The 21,989-nt window shown below is 39.3% G+C and overlaps 1 protein-coding gene across 11 annotated transcripts in view; it reads left to right on the forward strand.

Moving 5' to 3' along the window:
* Positions 1-21,989, forward strand: part of RASGRP3 (RAS guanyl releasing protein 3) — a 56,204-nt gene that overhangs the window by 26,975 nt on the left and 7,240 nt on the right. For 9 of the 11 annotated variants that reach the window (XM_010391674.4, XM_010391676.4, XM_010391680.4 and 6 more), the window contains 12 exons: positions 404-596; positions 2,080-2,182; positions 2,824-2,886; positions 4,054-4,185; positions 5,180-5,327; positions 6,864-7,037; positions 7,457-7,573; positions 7,860-8,135; positions 13,800-13,877; positions 17,675-17,791; positions 19,975-20,090; positions 20,866-21,013. In XM_010391674.4, the coding sequence (XP_010389976.1) occupies positions 527-596; positions 2,080-2,182; positions 2,824-2,886; positions 4,054-4,185; positions 5,180-5,327; positions 6,864-7,037; positions 7,457-7,573; positions 7,860-8,135; positions 13,800-13,877; positions 17,675-17,791; positions 19,975-20,090; positions 20,866-21,013 (1,542 nt within the window). In that variant the 5' untranslated portion in view covers positions 404-526. The remainder of the gene's footprint in view (positions 1-403; positions 597-2,079; positions 2,183-2,823; positions 2,887-4,053; positions 4,186-5,179; positions 5,328-6,863; positions 7,038-7,456; positions 7,574-7,859; positions 8,136-13,799; positions 13,878-17,674; positions 17,792-19,974; positions 20,091-20,865; positions 21,014-21,989) is intronic. The other 2 variants (XM_019281310.3, XM_010391685.4) reach the window with 2 other exon arrangements.

Below are 21,989 nucleotides of genomic sequence, written 5' to 3' on the forward strand. Positions count from 1 at the left end.
CAATTAAGACCATTAGTATTATCACAAGCCAGTAACCTCAGGGGAAAAAAATGGTTATGCTTAAAAACATAAAAGCAGTGTTATTAACAAAAAGTGACTTATCAAGTGTAAATAGAATGACTTGAACAAAATGTGCGTCATTGTACATGCAGGCCCTCATTTACCATCTGGTTTCTGTTTTATGACCCTTTCTGTGGATTTATTTTGTGCTAGTGGACAAACAATTGGACAATGCTTAGAAACACAAGCTGGAATGAAGGGAAAGCTTATGGCAATCTTTCATATGCTCTGTGTCATGTGGGGAAAAAGCAGTTTATAGGAAAGACGAGTTGAACTGTAAGCATTGCATCCTGACAATTCTTCCGTACAGTCATATAATTATGATTTCTTTTACTTTCTTCAGATTTTCATTGAAGTCCAGCTAAGAATGCAACCAACAATATAAAGTGAAAAAGCTGGGCATCTGAAGAAGCATCCTTCTACTTGGTGAAAATGTGTCTTATTTTTTGACAACGATTAAAAGACAATGGGGTCAAACACTCTTGGAAAGGCTGCAACATTAGATGAGCTTTTGAACACTTGTATTGAAATGTTTGGTATGCTCTTTCAATATTTTATTTTGTTGTTATTGAAATTAATCTTTTAATATAAGTCCTGCTGTTCTCTGGTTTAGCCAGTCTTTCTCTTGTCTAAGGACATTCCTGTTCTCTAAAATTTTCCATGTTTCAGTTTGGCCCAGAATCATGCAAGCCAGAATTTTAATCATATGCTTACTGTATTAAATTTTCTTAATACAGATAATACACAATTGTGGGCATGGTAGTTTTTAAAATGCTGGCCTTTACCAAGAGAAATGTTTAGATGAATTATTCAAGGAGTTATTTCTGGCGTTGATCTTTGTCTTGAGTGGTTACACAGCTGTGGTTTTGACCAGTCATTTTTTTAAAGGTTTTCCAAATCATCATGCAATAATTGGCAAGTATATGACCTAATGCTCATGTAATCTTTTTACTCTTATTAAAATGAGATGTACCAGGTCTGAGGGAAAGAAGTGATAAAAAAGACCTTGATCCATAACACCATTAATCATGACATATATCACATTGCAGTCAAATGAGTTCATGGGCAGGCTTAAATGTTTTCAAATGGGGCTTTGATTCACAAGGCTACATTTAGATTCTCTTGAGATGCAGGACAGCTTTTGATTGGAATGAAGTACTAATTTTTTTTTTGCCATGTGGGGAGAAACAAGTGTCTAAAGGTGAGAGAGACTGAACAATCAATGGATGGACAAACCTTGCTACCAGCTGCAGTGAATCCCACACATCTGTTTCTGTAGACCACCATCAAACGTTTTGTTCTACAACTTCATTAAAGTATTAGCAGAGCCCTCACACTTGTTGTCTGTTGGAAATAGTGTCTCCTCTTGTATACACACTCTCTTACCAAGCACAGTCCGTGTGTGGCTCCTGTTTTGTACATCATATCATCTACTGTCTTCTAAAAAAGTGACAGACAGAATAATCTAACATTGCAGATGTTGGGGAAGACTGATTGTCAGCCAGCCTGCCAGGGAATGACTCTTTGTGTAGTTTCAGTGGCTACACTGCAAAGACACAAGGGTCTCTGTTAGGCAGCTGGAGATGCGACCTCGGCCACAGATGGGAGATGTTCCTTTAACATTGAATTCCTTGAAGCAGATCATTTATTATTAACTTAACTGCTAACTTAAAGCTATAAAGCTGCAACAAAATAAATACTGGAAGTAGTTGTACATAAATCATCTTCCCACCCTCTTGATGTGCAAAGTTTAGCACAGTGGTGCCCATGCCCTGGTTTTTTAGCTATGGCCTGTTATCTGCACTGGTTTGGGTTTTTTCCTCAGTTTTAATAACTGTCACTGCATTCTACCAATAGTTACTCTTCAAGGGGCATTTTTGTGCTCCGGTGCTCTTTCCTACCTCGTTGGTAGATAACGAACCAACATTTCCACTTTTGATCTTTTCTATCTGACTCTGCTTGAAGAATAAAAGCTCCCCTCTGTTATGATGGGGTTAATTCAGTGTTTCTCCTTTGCAGATCACAAAGGAAACCAGTGCTCCAGCCATTTGCCAAGAACCTTCCTTTTAATGCACCGGTGGTATCTGCCTTCAACAGAGCTGGCTGGCAAGCTTCTGTCCACATATCCTTTCACAAAGTGCTGCAAATTGGCATTACAGTGTCAAAACCAGGTTGTTTTCCTGACTGCTTGTAAAAATGTGCCAATTAATTAGTGACAAACAAGGTTTAGAGGTAAATTTTTCTTCAGTCTACAAAGTGGAAGTTTGTGAGCTTCTTTATTCTCACATTAAGTCTTTGTGGGCTTTTTCGATATGTACAAGAATACTGACTTTACATCAACCTTGAATAAGTGCAAATATGAGGCAAAGATAATTTTTCAAGTGTATCACAGCAGGTTGGCCTTTGAGTACTATAAATTTTCAGTGATATCTAAACATCTATATGTCATTTTTATCTCTTAATTCAGTAATCGTAAGTATTATCACATTTGGCTAGCCAGAGCTGGCAAGAGACCTTTCAGCAGAATATTCAGAATTGGAGAATAGTGGCATTTTTGATAGGGGAAAAAAAGTGCAAACCAGGAAATAGTCTCTGTCCCCTATGATGTTGTGAAAGTGAATGAAATATCGGAAGCATAATGTGGTTATCTCTAGAAGAAAAGTTTGATACTTTTTTAAATTCAGCTGGTCTAGTATCCATCTCCAGTGAATAAAAACATCATTGCTGAATCAAGGCACACAAAGCTTTCTTTAGCTGACCTACTTATAGAGATGCCGATGGGGAGAACTGCAATGAATTCAGATTGAAAATCTGTTACTTCATGAGGTAAATGCACTTCTGGTCCTCTAGCATTTTGGTTTTATGGTTCTGTTAATACTATCAATGTAATTTTGTTTGGGTTTTTTTTACTTGATCTCCATTCGACAGTGAAGAGTGAATTTCTGTGTGTTGAAAACAATTAAGTTGAACCATCCAGCTTTTAAGACACTTAGTTGCATCGAGCTAAAAGGGTGACTGAAAACTTGGGTTACAATTTATCTGGGTCATGACTGTTACGATTTATCAGCCTCTCAGAGGGAGACTACTTGAGTACCAGACAGAGGAGAGACATTTTACTTCCAGGTGTAACTTAGTGTAGGAGAGGAAGATTGACTCCGGGCTCTAGACTTCAGTTCATGCAATCCCTACATAATTTATGGTGACAGGAGTGTGTTAGTGATGCAAAAGCTGCTACAGGTTGGGAGTGTTCCAAATCTTGCACCAACTGCTCTGACCTTGTTTCCATGGGAAAGCTTTCATGTGTTGGGCTGTTCTTACGTAGGAACATTTCCCTGTAAAAGAGAAAGCATGAATTTTTAAGTAATTATGATGTAACCTGCTTCACTCAAACAAATGTTTTTTCCTCCTTCCTCTGGATGAAGTTATATCACTGAGAAGAAAGGTGAGGGGGGTTACTGAAGGCTGGACTGATAAAGCCTTTTCCACTCCCCCTTACATAGAGGAGGAGGCTTATATGGTTTACATGTAACCTTACGTGGCTTACATCTGCTTTACACAGTTATTGTGGTAGAACTGCCGCTCAAATTCACATTTGCATTTTCATTGAGAAGTCTTTTCTGAGCAGACCAAGTTGTCTCACTTGGACAGGGACCAAGTGCAAGTGTTATTTGGGTGTCCCGGCAGCCTGAGTCAGGACACCACGTGTGTGCCTTCTGTGAGTGTCGCCTGAGACATCACTTTAATTTTACATTTCAATAGAATACTGCTTTGTTGTGCTGTTGTGAGTTAAGCAAAGAAAATTAAAAGATAAAGTGGCTTTTGCCACTTCAGTGTCACAAATAATTACAGAAGTAACAGGCTGAGGTAGTTCACTCTCTCTGTCTAAAGAACAGTGGATCTGAAAAAAGTCCTATTAAAAAGATATATGTAAAATATATGCAGCCACTGAATGTTATACCTGAGTCTCTCTTAACTGCTGTCTGTGGATTTCAGATACTGGATTTTGGAATTTCCTGCAGAATTTAACTTGGATCTTGGGCTGATTCGTTTGACTGAAGAGTTTCAAGAAGTAGCCAGCCAGCTTGGATATGAGGATCACATCCATCTTATTGATATCTCCAGCATGTAAGAATGTCATGAGCTGCAACATCTTAGTGTCTGGAACAGCAGAATTCTAGTTCTGTACAAAGTATAAAAATATTAAGGGCTGTCTTGATCTTGAGAGAGCAAAAAAAGCACTTGCAAATCATCTTTAAATTTGAAGCTACTAAAAATTTGAAGTTATAGTTACACAATAAAGAGAAGATTCCTATCTTTAAGTTTTTCATATAAACAGGAGATAAATTATTTTTCTGGCAAAGCAAGTGCCAATTAAGTGATTAGTATTACTTTTTTTTCCTATACATTTTCATACAGAATAACAAGCAATGTAGTGACTGGAATGCTGTGTAAATCTTAGATCTTCTTGGAGAAGCTTTCTTGTCCTCTCACCAGTAATCTCTTAGTTTTTTGTAATATTTTCTATTATTTAACTGGAGAATTTTTAGCATTCACATTTGTAGTTGCATCGCATCAAAATTATTACAGCTACTATTTCCTTGACAAGCTGAAATGAAAGTTACCTTTTAAACATCACCAGACATGCTTTTGCATCTCATTTGATATTGTAGATTTTCTTTTAAAATATGGCACATGCACGGTATTCAGCTGCTTCTGTTGGTCCATTACTCCAGGGACCTGTGCACTTACAGAGGAAGAATTAATCCTTGATGTTATTCAAGTGTGTTTTTATTCTGTATCAGAATTTGTTGTGAACTGGATTTCTTGTATTTCCAAAGCATCTTTAATTATGGCTTCCTGTATCATGGGGAAGAATACGTTGTCCTTTTGTTGTGATAGAAACCTGCTATTATTTATCACTTGTTGTAGTGCATCCAAAACTCCTCTCTTCTGTTCTGCTCTTGAACATGTCGTATTCTAAGTGTTTGTTATGTGCTGGATGTCACAGACCAGAAGGCTCCTGGTCCTTCTATGGTCAATTTTACATGATACATTCCAGCTGTGGCCTATACTGACATAGACCCAAACAGAATTGACACTTATACCTATTCTGTTGCAGTCCTTCCTATGACTGGATGAGAAGAGTTACACAGAGGAAGAAGATTTCCAAGAAAGGAAAAGCCTGCCTGCTGTTTGACCATCTGGAGCCCATTGAGCTAGCTGAGCATCTCACTTTTTTGGAGCATAAATCATTTAGGAGAATTTCTGTAAGAAGCCCACAACTTTGTTGCTTGCATTAGGAGCCTGTCTTTAAAGAGTGTTCACATGGTTTCACATTTATGAATTTTTTTCTCAATATTTCAGTGTAGTAAATCTTTATACTCTCTCGTGTGATATACATAGCCATGCACTTCCTTGACCTTTTTCATGTCTGATGATTTTTGGCACTGAGGGAAATTCAGTTGCTTCTTTTCGCAGAGGATTGTACAAGGACTAGAGGCAAAAGTGGTTGAAAACTAAAGTTGAAGCTAAAACAAAGCAAATGAGTAAGACAAATGCCAAAAGAAATGCTGATTTCTGCTGGCAAATATCCACATGAAAGGGTCACATGCCATTACTGTATCAGGTGGCAAATGGAAGCAGTAAGTTACTAAGATGAAAAATGAGACCTTTTTTTCAAGTGTTTAGGAGCATGAGAGAAATCAAACTCCCAAACTAAGAAAAATATCTGAGTTTTTTTGTTTGTTTCAAGAGAGGAAGGAAAAAGAGATTAACGAGGAGCTGAGACCAGTCTAAATAGAATCACTTTTGATGTCACTTAATAATGTTCAAAGGTTAATTACTCTAGACTTCAAATCATGGGAAAACACCCTACTGTGATCTGTGCAATGCTAACCTCAAAGTAGGAGAGAAGGACAAGAAAAAAGGCATGGATTTCTAATTAGACTTAAGATGCATTTGAATTCCTTTGGGGATTCCAGAAAGAAAACTCAAACCTGCAATGAATTTTCTTTTTTTTTTTCCTTGCTGTTTCTAACTGAATTTTCCTATCACAAATGATTCTCTGCAACCAGTGAGAGTTAACCAATCTTGTACTACTTGTTCTCTCAAAGATAAGTAATTGTAGAATATGATTAGTCTGAATTCTGTCTTTGGTTTTACCTGTTTAAAGAAAAATGGGGAAGAAGGAAGGGCAGTGTTAACTATAACAAAAAAAATTAAAATTATCTGAACACTGAAATACTGTTTATCTGCAGCTAGGAGACAAGAATCTGTTGTGTTAGAGTATAAGCCCTCGTATGTTTTTCTAGCAGGCTGGTTTTGATCAGCTAAGATCCAGAAACCCATCTTGTCTGGCATTGCTAGCAGCTCTATACACAAGCTAAAGTTATGCCATTAGTTACTGAAAACCTTCCTTTAAGGGACAGCTGAAGAATGTTTTTCAAACATTTAAGGAAGTTTAATTTTTGGGATCCTATAGAGTACTATGGCTTGAGGGTGTCAAATGAAACTACACAGAATAAAATGTGTTGAGTAAATTACGGGAAAGATGGAAGTAGCAATCACACTTATCATGCAGGCTTCTATATTTCCTGACACACAAACAAGCTGTAAGTTGACATTTAAAGAAAAGCCAAACCAAAACAACAGCAAAAAACTTTTAACGAAGAGCTGTTGTGCAGACCCTGAATCATGGTCACTTTCTAAACAAGAGGAGCTTTAAAAAGAAAAAAAAGCACTGACGTTTCAATTTGATTCTTCAGTTGTCCACTGTTTTACTGAAAGAGCCTTTTCTCTGTTAGTTCACAGACTACCAAAGCTATGTGATCCATGGCTGCTTGGAGAACAATCCTACTTTGGAGAGATCTATTGCTTTATTTAATGGCATCTCTAAATGGGTCCAACTCATGGTTCTCAGCAAACCGACACCCCAGCAAAGAGCAGAAGTAATCACAAAGTTTATCAATGTTGCACAGGTAAGTCTCACTGATGACTTTTTTTCTTTCCATACTAAGCAGGAATATAGATGGAGATTGCAGTAAACAAATCAGGTGATGCTATTTGTGTTATTTCCTCAGTGAATAGCCTGTTCAACATCACTGGAGGTTATTTGATCAGATGTGGTGTGCCTGCATTTTTTAACTAGCAGACATAACTATATAATAATTTTTCTTTGTTGTATTCCAGTTGGCAACTGTCATTATTGTGTGTTTCTTCTGGAGCTAAGTTAATTAAAAAATGAAATGCTGAACCATTCTGTTATGTGCCCTGGTTTAGTGATTTCTGCTTTAGCCATGATGGTTTGTCTCCCTTAACTTGCTGTGTGTGTGACATTGAAGAGCTGCTAGTTGTATTTCATTAACTTTTAATTATACATGGTTAATCTCTCCTGCAGAAGCTCCTTCACCTCCAGAACTTCAACACGCTGATGGCAGTTGTGGGAGGTCTAAGCCACAGCTCTATTTCTCGCCTGAAAGAGACTCATTCTCATCTGTCTTCGGAAGTCACAAAGGTATGGTGGACTCCAGAACATAGACATATTGAGCTGAACATCACCTCTTTGAGGTCTGATGGGTTCTGCAGTGCAGGTGTCTCACCAGCACAATACTTGGATCATGGCAGGGCATCCTGAAAGGCATTCCTCTCAGTGGAGCAGGATGAGCTCACAGAGATCCTCTGGCTGATTGCCTGTGCCAGAGAGGAAATTAATGGTGTCGACACCCTGACAAGAGTTGTGCTCAGATTAAGGAAATGCTATGAATGCTTTCACAGAGACTTGCTTCTCTGGCTATTTGTAGGACTGGAACGAAATGACAGAGCTGGTCTCTTCCAATGGAAACTACTGCAACTACCGCAAGGCTTTTGCTGACTGTGTTGGCTTCAAAATTCCTATTTTAGGAGTCCATTTGAAAGACTTGATTGCTGTCCATGTCATTTTTCCTGATTGGATAGATGAGAACAAAGTTAACATAGTGAAAATGCAGCAGCTTTCCATCACCTTGAGTGAGCTGGTTTCCCTGCAAACTGCTTCTCATCATTTAGAGCCTAATTTGGATTTAATTAACCTGCTAACCGTAAGTATTGAGCATGTTTCAGTTCACTGCTGTGGTTCAAATGTTGAGTGTCAGTAGGAATATTCATATCTATAAAGTTAAGTGTATACCATCTCAGTTTTGAAAAAGAAAAGGGAAAAAGTACAAAACAGAAACAAGTTCACGTGAGGTGTTAAGAAAGTCAAAGAGAGTTTTGCTACAGTGGTTTGTGATGCTGGAAGCAGCAACTGGACTGTTATAAATCACCTGTTTTAAGAATGACAGATGGAGGGCTGTATTTATGTTAGGAGAAGTAAAAACTCAGTTCTGACTACTTAGAATGGAGGCTTATGTCTCCTGTGGAACGATTGGGTGACATGCTGGCATGGACACATGAGAAATTCCAGCTTGAGGACCATTACACTCTTGCTCCCCTGTGCTTTCCATGTGACACAGTACCCTTCCTATCCAGTAAATAAAAATGTGATGGATTTACACTAAGACTGATCAGGTACAGAGCTTTACACTAAGGAAGCTGACAAATATGACCCTGAGCTTGGAGCTACCAAGCTGGTGTGGATATACCTACGACTTCATTGTAATGAGGACTGGGGACGTTTGGGGGAATAGGAACACCTTCAGTTGTGCCCTGTGTAGAACAACTTGGGAACAAGTCTTAATCCTGGTTAGTGGGACAGGAAAGAGAAGGCACCAGATGTTGACCACTGCAACAATCCTTTAACTTATGTTTTGAACTATGAAGGCAGATATTTATTATCTTGTTTTGTTTTTGTAGGGACTGAGAGTTGCTTTCTTGTGACTCTCTTTCCCTTCCTGGTCATTTCTTACAAGCTTGGCTTTGAATAGGGGGAAGTGGAACCTCAGGCTTTAGGGAACTGAGCAATAAAAAAGTGAGTCCAAAAGGGTAGAAATTAGACAATGTGAAGTGAGAGATGGAAGCTGAACTGCTGCTACCCCTTTCATTAGCTGCTCTCTCTTCTTGGTGACAACCTGTTTTCCAAAAGGAGGAGAATGCTAAAGATTTTTTGAAGACCTTTCAGGTCTTCATATATTCATCATTGTATCAGCCTGATCTCACACAGTGTATCTGGTTTTCTTTTTTTAGAAAATATTTTCCTTGTTTTCTTTGTTTTCAGCAAAATGACAGGGATTTTATTTGTATTTTTGTATTTATTTCAGTGTGTTTCATTTACAAGGAGAAGTAATTGAGTACATGATGGGTACTTTCTCACCTATGATACTCTGATGCATTCATTCATAATAAAACTCTGCTGATTTTGATACAGTTGAACCAATCTGATTGTAAAAAATGAAGTTGTATTCTGCAATGTTGATTCCAGACCTGATCAAGGGTTACAAATAACTTCTGCTTTTTTTTACCTGTTAGCATGATTCTATGGTAGTACCTTTATGTGATGATGGAGACAGCCCATCTAGGCTGTTTATCTAGGTAGACAGGTGTAGGTATCCTAAAACCTTTCCAGGGCAATTGTGTCTTCACATTAGTCACTGGAAGTGTAGCTGTGGATCAAGTACATTTGATAGTGTGGGAGTATCAATTTAAAATGGTGACTTCTGAAAAGGGAAAAACCAACAAATTTCTACAAAATGTTCCTGGACCAGAATTTTGGTACATACCATAATATGAATATTCTCATTTTTCTTCCCATGTGTAGATTGTGTCCTCATCTGTGTATATGAATACAATACTTGTTTGTTTGTTTGTTTGTTTTACACTAGTCTCTTAAATAGTAATGATGGACTTGCATTGTAGATTAATTGTTTCTTTCTATCTTTTTGTTAATAAGAAAGTTTTAAATTATTGGTTGGGTTCAGAGAAATAGGAGAAGAAAAGGATTGAAACCCAAAACTGACAAGAGCTGATGACTAAAAATAGTTGACCTTGCTATGTGCAAATGGTCTTTTAGCAGATTTAGCCTCCCTTGCTGCCTATGTCATCTTCAGTTTTCAGAGCGTGAAAAATTAACCATTCCTTTTATTGCTAGGTCTTATCTCTCTGATGTCAACTGTAAAAATTTTCCCCATCTTTGCCTTATTTAGAGAAACTCCCTTTCAAATCTAGTAAATGTACCTAAATGTGTAGAATGCTTTTCAATTGTGTGTGAATTGGCTGACCCAACTGTTTCTTCACTTCTGCTGTTTTCCCATTGAGCACCTTCTATCTGGGCATGCTTTTAGTAGGTGTCTTGTCCTGATAAGCAATGTGTAAATCTCTTGCCTGGCCTCTCTCCCTTTCAGTGTTGCCTTTTACCCCACACTTAGCAAGTGCTAACAGCCTGGCCTGTGCTTGTTTGACAAGTAAATCACTGGGTACTGGTTTGCTAGTCTAACAACTTGCACAACAAGATAATATTAGCATTTCGTGGGCATGTGGGAATATGGCCTGGTTTTTCTCAGTGGTAGAGTCCTATTTGCTCTAAGGGAGCTGATACCTTTCAAGTGGCATAGAAATGGTGATGTCTGGGGAGACTTTGATTGGAGCTATAAAGTGAGAGCTTGGGTTAAAATCTTGGGTGAGAGGTGGGTAGTAGACTTCAGGCCACCTGCTCGAGGGGCTTACAGGCATTTTTAAGATGCTATTGTGAGTATAGAACAAAAGACCCTTGATTTCAGTGGTAGCTGCTGAATGGTCAACAGTTTGGCAAGTTCTTCTCTTGCCTTAAATGTCTGCACGCAAACTTGGAATTCTGCCTTCCCCCCCATCCCCACACCCCTCCACCCCACCTCATCTTGTTGTAAGCATAAAAAATCAGCTTCTAGCTCACAGAATTTTAGCTTTGAACAAGCAGCTGAAAGAAGCCAGCATTTTGCATGGAAGTTAGCCTGCCACAAATAAGGGAAAGGTCTGCTGTATGGACAGCAAAGACACATGCCAGGTTTACTGGCATAGGAGACTGCAAAAGCTGAGCGGGATGCAAGTCCTGCCTTGTGTTGTGTAAATGAGTCTGAGTTACATGGGCAAGCGAAGTAAATGTATTACAGTTCAGCTGCCAGTGAGCCAGAGTACGTTACATGAAGATGGACTCACTTCTTAGTGCATGATTGCTCTTAGTTTGTGATTATTCCTCTTTTCCTGACTTACTGGCCACACTTGCTCCACCCTCACTGACTTTGTACCCAGTGCTGTACCGCTCCCTGGAATCCAAAACTTGGAGCTAAGTAGTGAAAGAGGACCTAAACACAAGCTTGGCAGTGCAGCAGAGAGGAAAAACAGCTCTAAAGACAGTTTTGCCATTAGAAAACTTACATTTGCTAAGGATGCTTAAGGGATTTCCTTACCTGCTGTGCAGTATTTCCACACTGGTTTGTTTTTTTTACACAATGCGAATAAAAACCTGTAGGTAAATATTTCATCACTTTCTGTGGATTGGAAGTGGATCTCAGTTTCTCAACTAGACCACAGTGTATTTATATGAACCGTGTTAGAACTTATTTGGTGCCACCATTTTACCCTCGTTATTTTTATGTCTCAACATCTATTTATCTAACCTGTTCTGAGACTATATGCAAATGACTGGAAAGTCCCAGTCTAGAGAAGAGAATGAGAATTACCTAAACAATCAAACTGAAAGTCACCCCCCAACTTGTGTTCAGTAAGTTCCACTTAGAGAAAAAAAGTAAGTCATGCGTTTCTGATCACTCCCCTACCCTTCTCAATCCCCCTCCAAATTGCTCAGAAAAAAAATAGGACAGCAATGATAGTAAAATTAGAATAGAAAATGCCACTCACTATAAAGGTTATTCTAGGAAAACTCTTATTGCACTTTATTTGTCAGAGCAAAACTGTAAATAAAATATAAAATGAATGTTTATATAACTGCATGGTCATCACGCTTGTAATTTTTGTGCTAATGCATGAAACTTCTGAACTAGACAACACCTTCTTCTTTGTGTGCTTACACACTGTGCCTAATGAAGTTACAACCACTGCTTAAGACAAGGTCATATAATTCAGGGAGGGAGAGATACAATCTTGCTCAATAAATACTAGTACATTTCCACTCCCAAATCCACACCCTGTTCATCTGGCCTGCTGAGAAAACTGTGCTCTTTCATAGGAACCAGACAACACCTTTTGAACTACCAATTCTTCTCTCACTCCCTGTCTGACCTGATAATATCATGCGCTCCAACTGAGTGCTTTTTATTTTATGCCACCAAGGAACCTCAGAGTACAGTCACTGAATATCTCACCATATGAATAATATTTATTACAGCACCTATTGGTTCCATGTTGTCTTTAGGACAAGCCCTTACCTAACACTCTGACAGCAGCATGCTGGCTGGTAAAGGAACCTGCAGGATGCACATCCTTTCACTGTGCCCTTAACCAAATTACAAAGTGCAAAAATCAGCAGTGTTTCAGCTAGACAAAATGAATAATGTCATCTCCAGACTTCTCTAAAGCCATGTGTTTGCTTTGGGAGCCTGTTTTGGGAAAGGGCACAACTTCTGTCTTATTCATTGCACAAAATTCTGCCTAAGAGAGGGTGGTTCCCAGAGGTGGTTCTGCAGTAGGTGTCACTGATCCTGCTTGTTACTTACTTGGCATTTCAAATTCCCTAAAAATAACCTTCTGTCACAGTAGTTTAGTCAGTAGTAATTCTATCTGTCTGCTCGGGAACATTCTTTTAACTCAGCTTAACTGGGGATTTACAAGGTGGAGGATAACTTCAAATCATGTCAATTCTCCAAAGCAAATTAATGTAGAAACATGACCACAGGAAACATGCTGTGTTTGTTTCCTCTCATTGCAAAACATTAGCTATAGTGTTGATTACCTTTCTCCTTCATCACTCCAAAAGAGGAGGAATTTACTGCAGACATGGATCAGTGCGAGACCCCAGCTGCCAAAGTAAAACCAGATTCATCCTACTTTACACATATTTATGTACCTTCTCTTTTTCTCAATAAATACTCTAGGGAAAAGAATGAGAACATGAAAGAAAAATCTTTCACTTATCTAGAAACAAAGCTGAAAGGCAATTTGCCTTACTTGCTAAGAGGTGATCAGGAGCAAGCCAAGCTGGGCTAAACTGAGATTGCTCTTGATGGAGCACTTTGCTGCAACAGTGGTGGCAAAGCCAGCCTGCCTCTCCCAGGCCTCTGTCTGCCCAGGGCTTTCCAGAGAGGTGTTTGCTGCATGGACTGATCTCTGTAGAAGAGCTGTGCTACTATGGCCATTCTTGAGGAACAAAATTTGACCAGAATAAAATCTGAAGTCCTTCCAGCCTAGCCCCACTATGACTTCTTTCCTGAAGCTTTTGTATTTACCAGATTGTTTTGCTGAGGTCTCTAACAAGCACTGAGCTGCTAGAAGAAAGTGTGTTTGTGTAAGGGTGGTCTTTGGAGCCAATGTCCCTCTTTGCATGAGGTCAGCATGCAGCACCGCTCACCCCTGGGCTCAGGATGAGGGTTGTGCCAGCCCCCAAGTGCAGTGCCTGACGTGAGCAGCAGCAGCGTGTGCTCACCAGCCTGGCTTGTGTTTGCTCTGTGGAAGTCTGCTTTTCCAGAAGGTGCACATGGCTTTGGCATGTCTCCTGAACTCAGAGTAGCAAAATGTTGTATTTACTTTCAGTGGGGAGGTGTATCTCTGCTTACAAGCCTGTCATATCCAATCCAGTCTAATAAATATTACTGTGTTCCGTTCTTTCTTATATGTAGCTGTCCTTGGACCTTTACCACACTGAGGATGATATCTACAAGCTCTCACTGGTGCTGGAGCCAAGGAACTCCAAATCTGTACGTCATCTTTTACTGTGTTTTGACATATTGCTTTTTTTGTCTTCATGCAGTTGATTAAATATTTAAATGACAGTTAATGTGTTTCCTTATTCATACGTACATAAAGATTTTTAGTGTTACATTTGTGTAGAAGACACAGTCACTATTTATAGGTTTTAGTGCGTATTGGGAGATATAAATATTGGAACACACTTCACAGTTCGTTATTTTTCAACAAAACCTCTGCAAGTCCTGGAAAACAAAGTTCTGCTTTAGATATATATCCTTTGTAAGTTTATATCAATTATTTATTGCATGACCCTTAGTTGATTTTCTGGATGCTGGTGTAGTTATATAAAGCAACACAGAATTAAAAGATTTGTTTAAGGCAAGGTAAATAATTACTGTAGTATTTTAAAACTGTTTGCTTAGGTATAATTGGCTGTATCTTGGGCTCTCAAGCAATGTTTAAACAGATGAGAATAGATATTACTCTTTATTTGGTTATGTGCAACTAAAGATAATGCTGCGTTCATGCATTTTTCTTTATTTTTTGGAAGTCAGAGGATACAGATAAATCTCACAATTAATAGTTGAATTTCACTTAAAGTATCACTCTTTCCTCTGCTGCCAAAGGCTGGGGACTCCACTTTCCCCTGAGCATTTCTTCAGTGTATTAACATTCTCATTACCTTTAATACCCAATCTGTGATGCTCTCAGGCTGAGCCCTCTCAAGTCTGACAGCAGCAGAAGATGAGGGTGGCTGGAAGTGTTTTGCAGGGTGTGAGAGCAGAGTCCAGGAGTCTGAGATTATGCATTCCAGTGCTTTTTAAGATTTTGAAACATTCTTAAAAGCAAGCAAGGAAGCAGAGCCCTTTAATTTCCAAGTATAAGGCTTCTCTGGGGTTTAAAATAGTTAATCACTCTTGGAGACCAGTTTGAGGACCATGTGTGTGTGTTCCCAATGATGTATTATGAACATTGATAAGGAAACTAATGAATATTTTTACAGTCAACAGTAGCTCAGCTTGCACATTTGAAATTTCATTACTGAGTCTCCAGTGCTTGTTGGATACAATTTGACCACAACAGTTGCTGTTTATTTCAGTCATTCTGGGTCCCTCATGCTCTCATTACTGCCAGCAAAGTTGAAATGCTACAGCCCTATGCTGTGGAAGGACTAATGGACCGCTACTGTAAATGAAGAAAATTATCACATTGCTGCTTTGATCCCCAGCCCGAGCTTTAAGCAGAACAAAAGCAATATAAACAGTGCTGTGAAGTTTAACAGCACCCAGCAATTGTGGGACACTTTTGCATAAGGATCGATGGATAGCCAGTGACATTGAGCTATTGCTGCACCCTGATGGGTAAAAAGCTGCAGCTGAATCGACAGAAGCTGGATTATTTGAAGCTTACTTCTCTTTGATGGAGTGCCAAAACACACAGGCTGTATTAGAGGGGAAAGAATCTGTAGAGTTTTCGTATGTGGAAAAATTTGTCAAAGGCAACATGACAGCATAGTTATATCATTCCAACTGCTCCTCGATTTGTTGTTATATGGGTACCACTCCCATGCAGGTGCACTACGGAGGAAGTGCCTCATGCTGCTGCAATCATTTTCTAGGCAAAAGTGGAGCTGATCTGTTAGCATATGAGTCTGCTGTCAACAGGGACTTGAGCAAGACTTTCCTTCTGCTAAAACTGGGAGGAGACTCTTCAGTCAGTATAGCAGCCTAAGAAAACACTGAGGAATGGCCACCAGCTGTAGTATAGCACCTCCTTGTCACTGCTTTTCCCCATCCATTAGTGATCTTCTTGCTGGGAGTTTTTGCTAATACAGCTGTTGTCTAGATCTGCCTGGTGCAATTATGCCACTGATGATGCACTTAGGTAATTTTTTTTGCTTTTCAGTAGAATTCATTTCAATGCCAAAATACATAGATGTTCACAAACATCTGAAAATGCTTTCTCAGTCTACAATACCATGGTCCCTGTGCTGGTGAAATAACTGGGAGATACCATCTGAATCACAAACTGCATGACCAGAAACAGTGTTTTGGAATGTTTAATAAATTCAACTTGGTAGTCTCTGGACAACTTTTCCCCATAGGATGCATTTCAAATACATAAATAAAATCATGGTTTTTCCTTTGAGTCTATGAGTGAAATAGAAGGAACAAATATTTCCCTTTGGCTAGTAGTCAGTAACATGAATTTTCATTGCAACTTGCCAAAAAAGCCATTGAAATTGAATGAGGCTTCAAATGAAATAGCCCAGAAGAAAGAGGAAGGCTCCAGTGGATTCAGTCTCTTTCTGTCACTGTGTCCTCAGACCAGCAGGTGTTAAAAGCTCTCCATGAGGTCTTGTTAGTCTAGCACCACACTGAACCTTTTAATACAGATGCTTTGAGCCAGTGCTTTTGGGAGATAGAGCTGGACGTCCAGGTTCACCGTACTTCTAATTGGAATTTAATTTTGTTGATATAGAGATGTTTTCCTCCCAAACTTACTTGTGTACATTTGTACGGGTCAAAATCTATTGAGGCATTGATAAAAGCTGTTCTAACAGTTGAAAAAGGAAAAGCCAGTTTAATCAAGCAACCCACTAACAAATCCATTTTTTCTTTTCCAACCAAACACAAAATATGATCCTGTGACCATTTCTCATCTCAATGTCAAAGTCCTCAACATCACTGTTTTACGCAGTGATACGTGTAACATCTTTACATGTCTTAATTGTCTCCCTTTGAAGTCACACCAATTTAGAGTGGGACAGATGAGACCCAGATTCTTTGTTCATCAGCTAACACAGGGGCTTTCTGAGACTGTGGACCCTTTCCCTTCTGATCCAAAACACACTGGATTTTTTCTGCTTGACACTGCTTCACCTGCTAGATGTCCAGCGGCAGATGCAGGGAAAGGCCAGTATGTCTTACAGCATTTTTCATGCTAACTGGTTATTTTTGAATCCTTACCTGAAAATGTATTCAGGTTTGTCCTATATTTTCTACCTGAAGAATCTGAGCTGCATTCCAGAGCTACTCCCACTGTGTAGTGGTGTGGAGGGAGTCAGGCTGTGAGCTCCATGCATCCAGTGAGCTGTCAGCTATTGTTTTGTCAAGACCAAGATGTTTTTAGAATAAAATAGTCTGGCTGGTGTTATCTGCAGAGAAAGTCAAAGATTAGCCCCTATCTACTCAAGCTGCCTAGAGGAATCAAGCTGTACATCCTGGCACATCTCAGCTGGAAACCAGTGGGGTTGCTGAGCACAATTCTTCCCCTGCTTCTGCATCCTGCTGTCTTGCTGGTGCTGCACAGAGCAGGAGTATGAACTTACTCAGGTTGTGGCAGTCCCTCACGTGGCTCCTGAGCACGGTCCCTCCAGCAGGGATCTGGGACAGACTGTGTTGTGCTGGAGAGTTCCTCAGAGGTTTTACTGAGGAGCAAAGCAGGTTTCTGGGCTTACCCATTTCTGATGCCCGCTGTGTTCACAGACCTTCCTTCCCTCTCCCTTCAAGTCTCATAGCTGTTGAACCCTCTGGAGTTGTCAGTGAGGACAGACTGCTCGGGCTTGCTTCTGAGCTCCCTGGGTGGTGGCAGTGCAGCTGCAAGGTGCCACAGAGAGCCCAACTGATTCTGTTAGTGAAGACAGGCAGCCCTTTAAAGCCCTGCCTGATGTTTTACTAAGCACGTCTTTACGGGTACTCCAGTAGTTTGTGGTTGTAGCTGTGACATTTCGAGCCACTTCTAATGGGAAATTCAGCTTCTTAATTCAGATTTGAAAATCCTTGTGTTCTGATCCATCTCTCAGCAGCCCACCTCCCCGACCACCCCCAACAAGCCAGTAGTGCCACTGGAGTGGGCATCTGGAGTGGTACCTAAACCTGACCCTACCGTCATTAACAAGCACATACGGAAACTGGTGGATGTAAGTACTTGGAATATTACACTGGTCTAAGAGGATGATAGCTTTGATATTTTCATCATTATAATTAATTTCAAGGTTATCATGAGATTGTTATGGTTGGGTTGAATTTCAGACATATGATAACAAATTTGAGCTGTTACTGATACCTTCAGAAATATTTATTTTATTCCTGCAATCAGCAATGGGATTAGTAAATAGGTTTTTGGGTACAAAGGAGGAGACTTTCAGGAGCATCCAAAACCTGCCTCCTGTTTAATAGGTTTGTCTAGCAAATATAAATTCAGCAGGCGAAGTTGAGGTTTTGCAGCTCTAGCCACAAAATTCATGTCTGGTAACAGAGAGCTGAAAAGAAAGCTTCTCAGAAACAAGGTCTCACACATTAATAGGTCCAATGAACTTTTCTGGAAACAGCCTCTGGTTTTCAGCTTGCTGTTATTTTACTGTCCAGAGCATGTCATGTTATGGTAAAGACAGCACTGTCTTGGTGTCACTTTTAAAATGTGGACATGAGGTCATGCAGAATTATAGCTGGGATCTTCTAGCTTCCGTTTGGAAGGTGAAGTGTTGTGCTAGGTAATGTAAACAAAACTAAACACCTCCAGATTCCTTTGGAGACAGAACATTTCCTTCTGCTTTCTACAAATTAATAAGTAAGTCTGGGAGGAGCTATTAAATTCTGGCCTTGTCTGTGCTACAGATTGTTAATTGGGGTTATGTTGTTAAGATAACCTAAACAAAGTCTTCAGTTCTCTCACTCAGACTTCAAGTATATCTTGTAGTTTACTTTTCGTACAAGCCCTTTTTTTAAAAAAAATTCACTCTTCTTCTAATGTGGGATGCCAGAAATGCACACAATGTTCCTGATTTGCTTTTTTCAGTGCCGTATGTGTTGATAAAAATAACTCCACATCCAAACCTCTCTTTGATAGCTTGTTTAAATAGGAAGTCTGTCACAATTCCTTAATCTTTCCAGAATGTGCTCAGTGGGAGTTTATGTTTGTTTCTATGGTTGAGGGAGTTGCAGTCCCCAATTCCACAATTTTGGCCTGCTTCAGGACGTATGCTTGAGGATTAAAACATGGTTTAGGGCTTTTATGAATACAGCTTACTAGAAGGCTCACACCACTCTGCACAGCTGTTTTCACTTTGCCAATACTTGTTATTTACTAGTTGCTTTGAGTTGTGCTTATAGGCACTGTATTTATTACAAAAAGTGTTGAATACTATTTGGTTTTGTGTTTTGGTTCCTTCTTTATGATGTTTTTTGAGGTCTGCCAGTCATCGGTTACAGCCATTTGATAGAAATGGGTTTCATCAGGTTCTTGTTAAAACAAGAGCAATACCAACATCTTTCAGGGGTCTCGGTATACTAATTTAATGTCTTTATCAACAACATTTTAATCTAATGAAGGGGTCTGTACTTCATTATGTGCATCTCAGATAGTTATGTTGACTTTGACACTCGTGTTTTCCCATCAGCATCATACATAGCTTTAACACCCCTTGCACTTCTCTGCAAACAGCTGGACAAAATATAGTAACTCCTTAGCAGCTGAGGAGGGCACCCATCACCTTTTAAATTTGAAATTTGATCCCATGTCTGTTTTTGCTTAGCAGTGGATTGGGGTGGGCTGATGGATGGGAATGGTTGTTAGACACAAAGAGCTCATGATCGGGGTGTCAAAATATTAGTAAACAAATGAGATTGAAGCAGTACTGTAGCAGAGTAGAGGTGACCAGCTAAATGAGAAATGAAGCCAAAACCATCTGAAACAGTCGTGGGAAAGCTGCTGTTGGTTTTATTTCTTCCCTTTTTTCATGTTTAAAAAGTGTACTTAATGAAGCAAAGAGAATATGTCATCACATGGGACAGAATTTTAGTGACATTTCCAACAAAGAAGAAAAGTAAAGCAAGAATAATTATGTGTGAAGAGGTGTGGAGGATCATCACTAGATAAGTGCTGATGTTAAGTTTTCTTTAAAAATTAGCCATTTTTCCCATAGAGTCCAATAATATGCATATTGAAATACCAAGTAAAAATAAAAAGGAATAAACCAGATGCAACAGAGCATCTGAATAGCTGAATAGAAAATTAAGTTACATGTCATTATAATGTTGAAGAGGCCTCTATAGATTCAGGATAGTCTAGATAATAGTACAATAATCTCTTTTTTTTCCCCAGTCTGTCTTTAGGAACTATGATCACGACCATGATGGTTATATTTCTCAGGAAGACTTTGAAAGTATAGCTGCCAACTTCCCCTTTTTGGACTCTTTCTGTGTGCTGGACAAAGACCAGTAAGCTTGGAATTTCTTTGTGGTGGTTTTTTTCTTTTCCTATATTTAAAAATTCAGAAAATACAAATATTGAAGGAACAGTGTCTCCCAAGTTTCTTGTGTCTGACAAGATTACCAACAGCTGAATCTGTTATCATTTAAATTCTTATACTGTAGTCAGTATAAGAAGTCTACCCGGGTTGGAGTCCTGCTTTACCTGACTCTTTGAAAATCATTTATGTAATAGCTTAATGAGGAATTCCTGCTGGGACTGAGTCAAAACCCTGAAGTACTGTCAAATTACAGGGGAGGTGCTCTATCCAGACCAAGCATCAGACCGGTGGAACAAATAAGTTGTGTACAGCACTGGGGAAATGAGTGCATGTAGCAGAGAGGGGGTAACAAATATTCTAGAAGGTATATAAAACATATATTTCCTAGCCAGCTGGGCTTGATGATTCTTCTTGTCCAGAATCTCTTTGGCTGTGAAGGCTGGTGGTCAGCCAGAGGAATGTTTTGTGTGAGCAGTAAGTCAAGTTCCTTCATTTAATGGCCTGGTCTGTGTTCTGATACCACTAACAGGTGAGATAACAAGGTTCATGCTGCAAGTTCAGTGTTATTGTTTAAAGGAAGATTAGAATCACAACTGCTGTAAGGGTTTTTTCCTTCCAGGACTTTTTCAGCTCTTTCAAAGGATGTGCTTTGTGTGCTGCATGCTTTCTGCAATGAGAAAACCCCAAATTTTTCAGTGCCATGAGCAGTGACAGATCTACTCTACTTTTTATTTCCTTTACAGAGATGGTCTTATAAGCAAAGAAGAAATGATGGCTTACTTTCTAAGAGCTAAGTCACAGTTTCAGTGTAAAATGGGACCAGGGTTTATCCATAACTTTCAGGAAATGACCTATCTTAAACCAACTTTCTGCGAGCACTGTGCAGGATTTGTAAGTATGATTTTAATACCAGCATATCTTAAAAACAACTTTTACCCTTTAATGGATATGGGGTGAAACTGGCTCCATACATTGCTAAAGTCTCTTGGCCAAATAATATCTCATGGCATTCAGAAGCACAAAACTTTTACTCACATTGTAACTGTGCAATCCAGTTTTGATTTAGTGGTTTCTGAAAACAGGCATTTGTGAGAATTTCTTGGGGGGGGGGGACAAAATTACATTAGCTAAAGGATATTAGAGACTATATGAATGGTTTTACTTGGTTTATCTTAAGTTCTTTAATTTGGCTTGATTTCCCATGAAAACAAGCTTGGAGGAAAATAGATGTCTGGAACAGAGGATGTAGATGAGGCAAAAGTCGTTCTTTCTCAGGAAGTTGCACATGGCAACATAGATATGTTCATAATTCTCTGAATGGCTATAACAGCCCTAATTTTTTCTCTATTAAATTAATAGATCTTCTAATTTGGTAAAGAAACCAAAAGTGCTTCCAGCAGTTCTGTACAATAAGAATTTTTTGAATTTATTAGATGGGAGTTTTATAATTTGCTTTTTCTCTCAGCCGCAACTTACCAGATGTCACTTATTAGAGTGCTCTCTACATATCTGGGAAAGGATTGGTTTTGTGGACATTTGAGTTGCTTGTGAACCTCTAAGTTTTCCACTTCAACCCAAATATAGTAAAGAATAAATAATTACTATGATATAAAAGTTGCTTTAATGGACACACTTGGCTGAAATCAAATGTCCACATTTAGACAGCTGAAGCAGTAAGGGCAGAGGCCCATGTCCTCTGCTTGCATGTGGCCCACATAACCAGCTGTAAACCCAGCCCCTGTCCCTGCACACCAGAGCAGATACGCCTCTGCACTCTGGGGTGACTTTATTCCAGGATCTTTTCCACTAAAATGGTTGAAAGTAGCAATAACAGCACTACTAAGCACAAAAACGTGCCTCCATTCAG

The sequence above is a fragment of the Corvus cornix genome, chromosome 3 (assembly GCF_000738735.6).
Source record: "Corvus cornix cornix isolate S_Up_H32 chromosome 3, ASM73873v5, whole genome shotgun sequence".
NCBI classification, from domain to species: domain Eukaryota; kingdom Metazoa; phylum Chordata; class Aves; order Passeriformes; family Corvidae; genus Corvus; species Corvus cornix.